Consider the following 12,572-nt stretch of genomic DNA (forward strand, 5'->3'; position numbering starts at 1 on the left):
CCGGTTGTAAGAATATGATAAATCATGTACTGAAGAAAAGCCCAGTCGTCCCGTTAAACTCATGCATAGTATGCACATTCTGCCCTTTGGTAGACTATAGTAGAAATAATTTGAAGTATCTCCCTGCAGCAGAGGTAAATTAATTAAAACTCCAGAACAGGTATGTGGTTCTGCAGTACTCAGCTTTATTTCCCTTGCTTACAACAAAAGCTTCCACTAAAATAAATGGAAAGAACCACGACAGATCAGGTGACACTAAGTGCATATTTGTTACTTAATTGAAGATCAGCTTTATTATATATTTTGTGTTGATACAAAGTGGTTTTACCTTCACATTCATGCAATATGTGTAGTATCATTCAATCGCTGGATTCAAACTTATCAAGTAGTAAAGACCAACTCAAGGACTAACTTGACCTTTCCTAACGGTACAACAGGTTTGCCTAAACTACAAGGACAATAAAGGTTCAAAAAGCTGACTCACCACAATCTTCTCAAGGATGGTTAACAAACGCTGGTCTAGTCAGCCAAAATTGCCCACATCTTATGAAGATTATTTCTTTTAAAACGAGCTTAGTTTTGTGTATCATCGTCAAAGGTTGAGGAGTTTTTATCCTTTATCTTTAATCATTTTAGTGTAAGCAGAATGTTGACTATCATGTGGACTATTTATTATCATTGAAATTTAACCACTTTTAGATTGAGAGAAATTCTGTTTTAGCTGGTCTGAGAATTATTAAGAGGTAGCAGTACAATTCAGATCTGCCTTAATTCTCTAAGCAGATGCCAATCTCAAATTTGAAACTGTAGTACAACTTCTTTATTCATTTATACTTTGAATTATGTCACAAAATCCAACATATAAAAGATATACAGTTATAAGTTGCATCCATATCTGTTAACTCCGCTCATCTCTTTGAAATTGTAATTACAAAGTGTCCATCTACCAAAAAAGTCAGTTATTTATGAAGTGTGTTGTGTGAGCAGTAGGCCAGCCATTAAGTATCAATTGTAAATGATGGGAGGTCAGTTTAAAAAGAGATCTGGGAAAATCTATACTTTTAAGTTCTATTACTTGGTAGTTGAAAAACAGCAGGTGTAGCTATTCATTTTCTCTAAACATAGAATTATTTTTCAAATGAAACCAAGTATTTCAGCAAACCAAAAATAAATTCTCCACAGTTATGTTCAAATCAGTGTGAATAACCTCTTGATACTAAATCTTATATTTCTTAATTTTACTCAACTCAGCAGTGAGATTAGAATCTAGCGTCTGATATCAGTCAGAGGGTCCTGGGTTTGAAGAGATTGCATATATAGAGTGAGGCCATGGAGAGATTTGAAAACAAGGACAAAGAATTTAGAGGCAAGTTTTGCTTTACGAAGAGCCAATGTAAGTCAGAAAGCAGGGAGTCAATATGGGAATGGTGATGCAAAAGCAATAGAATCATAATGACTTCATGTTTATGGAGAGTAATGGATTATAGGCCAACTGGTATGCTTAAAAATAATCAGGTGTAAAGGGGGAATGTGGATTTCAGCACTCGAGTCGAGACAGGGTGAAGTTGGGGAATATTATAGGTGGAAATAGGTGTTCTTAGTGATGGCTTGAATTTGAGATCTAAAGATCATCTCATGATCAAGGGATGAGAGCAAACTATTTCATCTCAGCTATTGTGAGGGAAGGATGTGGTTGATAACTAGGGAATAGAGTTTGGAGTAGCTACTAAAAACAATGTCTTCAGATTTCCCACACTTAATTAGAATAAATTTCTGCAGGATGTTAGATAAATTATCTGGTAATTAGCAACTGTGGAACAGACAAGAGAGGCATTCGAAGCCTTAGCATGGGAGTTGAAAGTGCCAACACATGGTGAAGCCTAACACAATACACACTCCCATTTGGATAAACCCGATTAGATTTGTTTCACAGAGCCACCTAAATCATATTGAATTTAAATGAAATGTTTTTGCACTTTACTAACTTAAATCATTTAAGTAGTCGTATTATTTCACAATTTGGATTCCATCCCTTACATAAACATTGTTTAGTTCTTGAGAAATGTTAGTGAGCTCTTCAGACCGAGCCATTAAGTAATGCATCATTATTAAATTCTGCCTTAATTTACATGGCATTGTATTTAGCAAATAACATTAAATTTGACTCTTAGTTGGAAAATGTATATTATGTTAATTGCACCTCAGCTCTAAAACAGGCATACATTTACATCCTGGTATCTAAAAGTCATTCTAATTTGGTGCTTGGCTTGAGCATAGCATGACAAATGCAAGACTGCTTTTAAATAATAACTTTGTGCAATATCAAATCCAAATAATTGCATTGGTAGAGTTCATCATATAACAAGCTAAGTGCCATTGCATCTGTACTTCGTTTAATGGCATAAAAAGTTGTGTACTTATAGGTTAGTAAATAATCATTCTTTAACAAGTGGTAAAAGTTTATTTAAACGACAAAACATAACAAAATTCCACTTACATGACAGACATATATACGTACAATTAAAAAAAGGTTAATGTGCTAGCATAACATTGCCAATGTAACGGGGCTCAAATGCACAGGGATCAGGTATACAAGTTTCCTAAAGGCATTTCCCTAGGATTAATAAGAACATTTACATCTAACCTTTATGTCTTGCACAAATCTAATTCAGTCTGTCTTCCTTCACTGAAGGGAGGAACTGTGGACCCTGTTACCAATAATTCTAGCTCCGAATTAATCCCTTTAAGGGAATATTAAACTTTGTTTTACCACTAAAAGTAGAGTGTTTTACATGTTCATTCATGTGTGCACGAGCATATTTGCACTTCAAAAATGTAAAAAAAAATTTAAACGTCGTGCTTTATCGAAGCGCTTTCATTTTTCTGTTCCTAAGAATTCTTGATCTGGAGGCGCTAATTCCATTAGAAATGCATGACAGTACCTAAAATAGCTAACCTTCAATCTAGGATATCGGCCAATTGTTTTGTGATATTCCCAGTGCTAGTTTTCGTTCAGTTTCTTTCATTGTATTTATTTCCCTATTAAACATAATTGCTGTACTTGTTACACACTCAGTATTGCTCATTGAAGGTAGTGATGACTTGCTACTGGCTTTTAAAACGGGAGAACCGATGTCCCATTCAAACTAGGTAGCTCTGTTATTTGACTTGGATCCATTCCGTTACCACGGCCTCCAGACCGATTTCGAATACATTACAGGAGACATGCTCTCTGTCCTAGAGTTATCGACCTTTTCTTGCAGCAAAGGACTCTGTCCGGCAGCAGGCGAGTCCCCTTCATCCAGATCGGAGCACAGGTCATCGCTGGAAGCAGTGGATGAGGGAGACAGTGCTGAGGGACTGCTCTGGATGCCACCTCCGGGGGACGCCAATAAATGGCACACATCATCAGGCCCAGGCCAAACGCCGGAGGAGCCAGTCTCGGCCATTAACTCGCCCAGTAAATCCTGAAAGTGGTCTTCGCTCAATGGCATAGACTCCAAAAGGTGGTTCAGTAACTCGGCGGCCACTGCAGAGTCGATCCCGGGGCAGTTTGAGACGAAAGTGTGCACCTCATGCATGCACTGGATGTAGCCAGCTGCAAACCTCTCGTTCGCTTCCTGGTTAAACCTGTCTGTTTCTGCCAAGTAGGAAGAAAGGGGAGAAAAGAAAGAGGTCACTTCCCATCGCCACAACTTTACCACGGAAATGTAATGCTCGCCTGGATGGGGCTGTGTAGCAGCAGCGTTTGTCCAAGGTGCACTCCCCTTCTTACAAACGGATATTCCACACAGTACTCACCTACATTTCTGTTGCGAAGTATGTTTTGCACACGTTTCACGGTCATCTCCAGGACCTCCGCATTCTCCATTTTCGACTGCAGCTGGAGAATATTTAGCACATTTTAGATTTTGAAATCATTTACTGAAATCTGAAGGACTTTTTTTTTGTTTCTCCCCCATCAGTACAACTTAAAACTCACTTCCGTATCCGCCAGGATCAGTCTCAGTTCTTGCAAGCTTTCGTTAATGCGGGCTCTTCTCTTTTTCTCGATCAGTGGCTTGCGAGTCTGAAATCGGGAGGGGCAAGGGAAAAGCGCGGGGTGAGAACGGTATTTATTGCAAACCACGCACATTGCAAGACCCGGCGACTTAATACCACACACTTCCCTCCCGCTCAGTAACTGCACCGACTTACCTTCCGATCTTCTTTCACCGTGTAATAGTCCCCTTCATCCCTGAGAGAATCAGGTTTGCTGGGTTTGCACGATGGAGCCATGTTGTTTCGGGTAACAACAGCCTTCCCAAATTTTTTTTAATGAACACAAAAGAAAAAGGGGAAATCCTCCCACCCGCAAGCACGTTTTTTTTCTGCTAGCAGCTGGTACGCGTACAATCTCCTTTTTATTCAGTCTCGCCTGCTGTTGGCAATCTCTCTATTTATACCCTGCCGTTTGCATTTGAATGAGTGGAGAGCGGCGGGTCCCGGGGACGCCTAGAGGTCATTAGCTTACCCAATGGCAGTGCAAGGCTTTGTGTCAGGTTCTGAGCTGTACTCTGCCTGCTGTCAGCCTCCGGCTGGCCACGTGAGAAAATGGGACTTTTAAAGTTATTTGTTATGCAACTGCACCCTAACAAAACTGGACATTTTTTTTTTCTTTCCCTCTATTTAAAACATAACGCCACGCCGCCCTCACGTTTTCACAGCGTTGACTATCAATTCCATACCAGGCGACGCAAAATTAAACAAAATAGGCTCGACTCTGTAAAAATGGCCAGTGCTGCAGTCTCGAAAGCATTTATTATTCCTTTATGCGCTTCTAGGCAGAAGTGTCAGGGTAAGGAAGCGCCCTGCAGACAAACAGGTACAACTGCACTGGGTAACAAAAATAAGACTAAAAATACCCGAAGCAATATCATTACCGACAATGTTGATATCTGAGGTTTAAAGTTAACCACCTGCTTAATTTTGTATTTGAAATCAGGCAGGGAGGGAGTCTAGTATTGAATATCTTTTCATTCTTTACTGTTCAGCCCTACGCTAGGACAAAATTCTGGGTTTGTAGGTGAAATGTAACATGATGCTGAGAGCAGCTGCAGCCTCCCGCCAGAGTGAATCCAGTAAGAGCATTAGTCGTTCCCTAAAGAGCAAGCGACAGGTGTTAGCTCTTGCTTCATTTGTTTTCCTCTTTCACTGCTGGTAGCGTATATCTGTCATATTTGTTATATTTCAAAGTAAATCTATCCATCCCTCCGCCCCCACACTGACACACCCCACCCAACCATGCACTAGTTTCTGCAAAAGTGGTTTGCTCGGTACAAAATCAGCATAAGTCATGTGTTCCCTATTTTAAAAGCTCTTGTCAGATCAATTATGTAAATCGTACCCCTTTTAACTTGCAGCTATTTTGTTTTACTAGAATAATAAACGCACACAATATTGTTCAGCATATTTTTCAGACTGGAAAAGGATAATGAGTATTTTCCATCCTTTAGAAATAGCCTCGAACTGTTTGCAGTTTGTATGGGAATGTTTTACTGGAATACAATAGAAATGTCTTTACATTGGCTCAGAGGCTGCCCGCTCGCCCATGCTGTACTTTTATCACTCAGTCTCTCTAACACTGCAGTTTAAATCCTCTAGTGGGGGCTATTTGATGTGAATCATTGCGGGGCGGGGCGGGATGGGGTAGGGGAGGGCCCAAACGAACCAGCAATGGTTTCGGCTACAGTTCTTTCAAACATATTTGAATCCTGAGCTGAATGCCCCCAGTGATGTGATGTCTTACCGCTTTGAGTTCATGTGCATTTTGCACGTTTTGGCGTCTCACTGTATTATCGATGACATGTGAGTGCAATGTAAATATGTTTGGTCTCTATATTGGAGGGAACAAACAGCAAAAAATGAAGCCGGCACATCATTGTACGTGCTTTTAAATGTTCAACAAATGATGTTAGTCCACCGCCCAATACCAAGTGAATTAATGTGACTAAAGCATTGACGTATTTACTTGATTTATTTATTTATTGGATATAGCAAGTTATTTACTACTGAAAAACAAAGCCTAGGAACCGAGGCTGTAAAACGCCTCGAGTGGTAATTAATTTTATGGACTTTTCAGTTGATAATTCAAGAAGTTGGTGCAGAGATTAAATAAATTCCGCAATGAGCATCAAGGTTACAATTTGAAAGTTTTTTTCCCCTGTTGTGTTGGCTGCTTGCCACGAACGTAATTGGGTGCAGTCATTATGCAACCTGGCCAGTGAATCGTGCAGCTGTCGCTGAAATCTTTTGTTTAGACCAAACAGGCGTACCCGATTCTGGCTTTCAACATATATCATCAGTATTCAAGGATGGTTGGCTTGAGAAATCATTCTGATAATAGAGCGAACTGTGTGCCTCCCACCAAATAAATTACGAGGAGTGCCTGCTAAATTGCCGCTGCGAGATTGAACTATTTTCTTCTCTGCTGTCCAGCACATGAAAAACATGCCAGTGGGATCATAGCGGAATGATTCTCTGTGCTAACATTGGTCAGTTTATATGTAGCATTCTGTTCATTCCTTCTGTTGTGAATTTTTAAATTGCGTTGAGACATTATTCGAGGAAGTGTTGCCCTATGACCCTTGCCAGGGACGGGGGTGCAAATCTAATGGGTGAACAGAAAATTGTGTTACCCATAGACAATTGCAGGAACACTCCGACAGCAAAATATCCATAAATAACGTACTGATTAATTCAGCCTTAAAATTCTGAAACGGGGAAGTGCTGTTCGCGAGCATATTGAATTGTTCTCGACGTTATCAGAAGTGGCCCGATAACAGTGTGAAGAGAGACCAGTGTTTCCCCATTTGGGAACTTTCCTCTCCAGCCTTCTATATTGCGTGAATGTGAGCCAGTCTCCCAGAACCGGGAAGGGCGGGGCAAGGCCAAGGCCACTTGTTCTTCTCCGATTACACCCCCACCCACGCACCCCCGGCCATCCACCACCACCCCAACCCGTCTCTTTCTCTCTATCACTCACCACGCGTCCTGTCTGGAATCAGGGTCAAAAAGTTCCAGGAGATTTCACCCGCCTGTGCGGACTTTGTTCTCGTTCTGTTCATATCACGGAACATTATATCTCTTGAAGAAAGTAGAAGTATCTCGGTTAATTGAAAAGAAAGAAGTCCGTGATGCTATTTACAATTCAATTACGTTTTAGAACGACCAAAAATGTTCTTCCTCTACAAAATCTACTGCCCAACGAGACTGCTAAATTTAGTGAAAAGAGCTGATTCCTATGCATTTTACAGTGAATCCAGATTCCAAATCGGCAGAGTATTATCATCACAATACACGCGAAGCCTTCCAATTCACACCATGCTCTATAACGGTGTATGTATCAGTGCTATAGAACATGGAACTTTTCAGTCTACTTTTCGAAATAAACGTGTTATACATCGGTCTTAATGGAGATTTGAGTCGCAATCGTTTGTCATTCACAGTAAAACATTGGCCAGATCAATGGTGTCGAATACACTTAACCTGATTATGACACTCGCTTCTTCGAATAAAGAAAAAGCCATGAACCGAGTTCGGTATTCTCATTTTAAAGATGCAGCCTGAATGGCGAGAGAAAGTGTCTATAGTTTGTACGCGAATATTACACCAGAATACAATAGTAAAATTGTTGCTTTCAATTATACTTTGCTCCACATTTACTGCATTTTAAAATCCATTACTTCCATGTAAATGTAATTATTGTCTTTTTTGTTCTTCTTAACAAGGGGTTTGCTGGAGATTGAATGCAGTATTAACAAAAGAACTGAACGTGTTACTTTCTGTTCATATTTTTAATAGCTCATTGTTTTCTATAGCAATGCATTTTTCAATTATGTCATGATATGGCGGTGCCTGTCGGACTGGGGTGTACAAAGTTAAAAATCACACAACACCAGGTTATAGTCCAACAGCTTTATTTGGATGCATTACTTTTCGGAGCGCTTGGAAAGCTAGTGTCTCCAAATAAACCTGTTGGACTATAAACTGGTGTGTGATTTTTTTTAACCTGTCCGGTGTGGGGAGCCATAGATGGAGATGTCTCATAGGAGTTTGGTATGCTTGCTTTTAATGGTCAGTACATTGAGTACAGGAGTTGGGACTCATTTTGCGGTTGTATAGGACATTGATTCGACCACTTTTGGAATTCTACGTTCAATTCTGGTCTCCCTGCTATAGGAAAACTGTTGTGAAACTTGAAAGGGTTCAAAAAAGACTTACAAAGAGGTTGCCGCGGTTGGAGAGTGCGAGCTATAGGGAGAAGCTGATAGGCTGGGGCTGCTTTCCTGGAGCGTCGGAGGCTGAGGGATGGCCTTTTAGAGGTTTATAAAATCATGTGGGGCATGGATAAGGTGAATAACCAAGGGTAGCGGAGTCCAAAACTAGAAGGTATAGGCTTAAAATGAGAGGACAAATATTTAAAAGGGACCTAAGGGACAACTTTTTCACGCAGAGGATGTTGCATATAAGGAATCAACTGCCAAAGAAAGTGAAGGAGGCTGGTACAATTACAACATTTAAAAGGCATCTGGATGGTATATGAATAGGAAGGTTTAGACGCATTTGGGCCAAGTTCTGGCAAATGGGACGAGATTCGGTTAGGATATATGGTCGGCAAGGACGTGTTGGACTGAAGGGTCTATTTCAGTGCGGTACATCTCTACTACTATCTAAATAATCAATACACAAAACTCATTTTGGTTTTGACGACGAGGATGAGGGGAAGCATTTTTTTTGCTAATTCTCAATTTGCCTGTCGTGATACTCGGTACGGTTCTGTTCTGGGAAAAACTCAGTTCGTCAGCATCGGTAGAGAGCATAAACTTTACTAGTTCTGGTCTGTGACAGAATTTTCCACGATTTTCTGTTTTAAGACTACCAGCATCTGCTGCATTCTGCTGTTACAGAACCGATTTAACAGTAATATATACCCAGATACTAGATCCCATCTTTATAACTAGATTTCCAAATGTCTCTATATAGTTCCCTTGTTCATATAAATTTAAGTGAATAGTATTGTATGTATATGTACTTTATCTGTTGAACACCTCGTGAAAACAACAATCACTGAGACATTTGTTTTCAAGATACTTTAATGTGGAAACCCCAGAACTTTAAAAAAGTACACATAGCACCTCATGGATTTTAAACTTCACATTAAAACAAACAAACGGCTTGGCCTTTAAGTGGTTTCAGAGAAGAGCATGCATCTAAAAAGACTATGTTCAATACGTTTCTCACCCTATAAAATTTGAATTATTAAACATCACGGAGTCGTGTCTGTAGTTGTTGTTTCTCCCACTGTCACTGAGCTACGGTTCCCACATGAAGCTCATTGTCTCTAGTGCTCTTTGCACTTCGATGTGTTTATAATTATTAAAAAGCATTGTGCCGAGCCTATTGCGCAGTGCCAAATAGTTTCAGTCATTGGCCACCATTGAGGTACTTGGTACGGGGCAGATGGGCACTGAACATTATGTAAAATGCACGGGGTTTTGTTTTAGTAACTGATTAGTTTGGTCTTTCTCTAGGGCCTGAATCACAAACGAGGGTCACTGAAATGGTAGGCAAAATGGGACTTGCAATCTTAAATACAATGTTTTGTGCCTGGATTGTTCGCCGCTTTACGACCGTGGGAACATTCCTTCCCAAATTTCCAGGTCATAGCCCAGTCGGCCAGGCTCGACTGTTAAAAAGCGACAGCTTTCACTCTCCAAAGATCACAGCGAAACAGACATTAACATGACGATCGGAGAAACTTCGGAAGTGTAGCACTTGTGTGATGTTTGTTTACGAGCAGCGCAACAGCTATCCTTTGCAGTGTTCACTGAACGGTTCACTGCTTGAATTCAATTCTCTCACGCCTCCTCCGTTTTATGAACGGAATTCGACACTTTGTTGTTTAAAATGACTCCTCGTTAAACTTCTTAACACAGGCTGACTAAAGTATCACCATCCCCTGCAGTTCTGGGTTTGGGCATGGTGTCTTTGAAGTCGTTGTTTGGTTGGGTATAAACTTGTTTCAAAATAACGAATATCTATTTAGGAAATAGTGGGGCAGATTTAAAAGGCGATATGTCCTGAAATGTTTGTGACCTCAGCCACTTTGAAAATAAATGATTATGTGATAAATATAGATCACGTTTTGTAACTTATTCAGAACCATTCAGCATGGGAGTTCTTGCGGGTGCAGTGGGCAGTGTACCTGCAGATGATCCGTTTCAAGTTCGGTGCGTCCGAACAACAAATATATTTTATAAAGAAAAAGGTTTAGCTGCAATGACAATGCGAAAGAAGAAATAGATTTCTTTTGTAAAACTCTTGCGTAAGGTCTTGTGATAGTGATGTTCATATTACTATCAACATGAAACAGTATGAAAAGGTTGAATGCTTTAAAGGCAGTGAAAAGGTTAATTTGCTCAGCGATGTAACCGATGATCAGGACAGAGTGAGCACTTACATTGCCTATTACAGAATGAGACACAAACCAATTTTCAAAGTTTATTATTAAATCGTTAATTGCAATATAACAAAACATGGGGGGGGGGGAGTAAAAAGCCCGCAAGCAACTCTATCCAATAAATTAGATGTATTTCATTGAATACAACATTGTAAATGCCTTCTACAATACAGGCTACGAATAAGCACCCTTCAGCGTGAAGTACCCTGATTTTTGCACACATAAAGGACAAGATTTGCCCGGAAGTGTTTCGAAAAGCATATCTATGAGATACATAAGGAGAGTCTAGTGATTAGAGAAGTCGTCAGTCCCTTCACCAGGGTCTCCACACATCAGCACATGCTACAGACGGATGGTGCATTAAGGCCAAGTCTTCTTGGAGCTGTTGGGTAGCAGAGCTGGCGGGCTGCTGAAGGTTTGCTGTAGGACTTGGGAATTGTTCCAAGTTTTTCCCGCACGTTTTAAACCCGGGATTGCAGGTCTGATCGGGCGAGGAGCGGGGAAATGAATCCAGGGTTCCGGAGGAAGCGGCGTTGATTGAAGGCATGTGCCCGCGGCTCACAGGGGAGAGAGGGGTCTGAGCAGCTTGCAGGTTCACTGGAGGATTCTTCAGTCTGGCCTGACGCGAATCTTCGCTGGATCGAGGCAGTGACTTGAGTAGGTGGTTCAACAAACGCGCCCCAACGGTTTTGTCCATCCAGTCGCAAGTTAACAGCAGGTTATGAACTTCGTGCATACACTGGATGTAGCCGGCACTGTACCTCTGCTGAGCTTCAAGTCCAATATTTGTATCGGCTGAAACAAAACCGGGAACCGTGGTAAGTAAAAGATTCACCACCTGCTTGCTTTTAAATTCCCAAATGCAGTCTTGTATATGTACAAGCAACCCAAGTTTTAAAAAATGAATGTATGTAAGACAATTTTATAAGTTATCATTTGAAATCATTTTACCCTCGCCCACGTTCTTTATTATGCTGTACCATTACATATAACATACGTGCAACACTGTCTGCCCAGTTTCATAAACACTCCATAACGTTGTTACACTTTAATCCGAATGTCAACGAAACCATCAAACAGTGCAGTCAGACTCACCAATCATCCTGCTGTTTTGAACATTCTGAAGGTGTTTTACTGTCATCTCGAGGATGTCTGCCTTTTCTAGTTTGGATTGCTGTAAGAAAATTAACACACGTGTGTTATCTTGTGCCTCCCAACATTTGGGATAAACAGGGACAGTCTGCGCAGAAAAGCAGCGAGAACAGAGAGCAAACACGACACTTACATCCAAACGAAAGGCGCCAACGACTGTTTCTTTCAGTTGATCCAGGCAGTTGTTGATTCGTTCTCGTCTTTTTCTTTCAATGAGAGGTTTTCTTAACTGCAGAATATAGTTAAACGAGATAAGTATTTTAAAAATGCCGGAATCGGAGTCTCAATAAACGCCACTTTCCAAAAGTAACTTGGTTGGCAACGCACTTTTCTTACCTTCCGTTCCTCCTTGGCGTTGGAGAGTTTTTCCACATTGTTGCTATATGTTGTGGCCGTCATTTTCCCACCGATCTGCAGTCTGGAGGAAAGATTTGCTACACGCTGCTAGCTAGTTTCAGGCTGGCTGAAGCTGTGATGCCTTCTCGCTCTCTGCTGAACTCCTATTTATATCCACGAATTAGCATGTGAATGCGTGAGTTCCTGCGCTCAGCCACTTTCCCACACTTGGGGTCGCGGCCAGAGGCGAGTGTCCATCAATCAGCAGTGACAGCTCACTGCTCACATTCAATGGCCAGCCTGCCCGCCCAAAGAGCGACAGATGGCGGAGGCCAGGAATCTCTTCCAGCCCAATCTTATCTTTCCTTCAGCACTCCGAGCAGTTCGCATGACTCTTCAAATCACCTCTCCCTACATTCCCATGGATTTGATTCGTAGTGAGAAACTAGACGGTGTTACTCCTGTTACACCTGAGAACTCCGTCCCCTTTCACTGGAATGAATGGTGTCAATTTTGTAACGGCTGAAACACGAAATGTATCCTCTCCTTTCCATTCACAGCTGTTCTTGTTTCGGCTTGTATC

General features: G+C 41.1%; 1 protein-coding gene across 1 annotated transcript; it reads right to left on the reverse strand.

Moving 5' to 3' along the window:
• Window positions 1–266: 266 nt before the first annotated feature.
• LOC140478427 (uncharacterized) lies at window positions 267–12,144 on the reverse strand. Its single transcript, XM_072571692.1, has 9 exons — window positions 11,981–12,144; window positions 11,787–11,882; window positions 11,597–11,675; window positions 10,818–11,296; window positions 5,789–5,875; window positions 4,198–4,311; window positions 3,983–4,069; window positions 3,802–3,883; window positions 267–3,640 (listed from the first exon to the last, which is right to left on the reverse strand). The coding sequence occupies exons 1-9, from the start codon at window positions 12,050–12,052 to the stop codon at window positions 3,183–3,185; spliced, it is 1,554 nt and encodes a 517-aa protein (XP_072427793.1). The 5' UTR covers window positions 12,053–12,144; the 3' UTR covers window positions 267–3,182.
• Window positions 12,145–12,572: the final 428 nt, after the last annotated feature.

Source organism: Chiloscyllium punctatum, chromosome 6 (assembly GCF_047496795.1).
Source record: "Chiloscyllium punctatum isolate Juve2018m chromosome 6, sChiPun1.3, whole genome shotgun sequence".
Classification (NCBI taxonomy): Eukaryota; Metazoa; Chordata; class Chondrichthyes; order Orectolobiformes; family Hemiscylliidae; genus Chiloscyllium; species Chiloscyllium punctatum.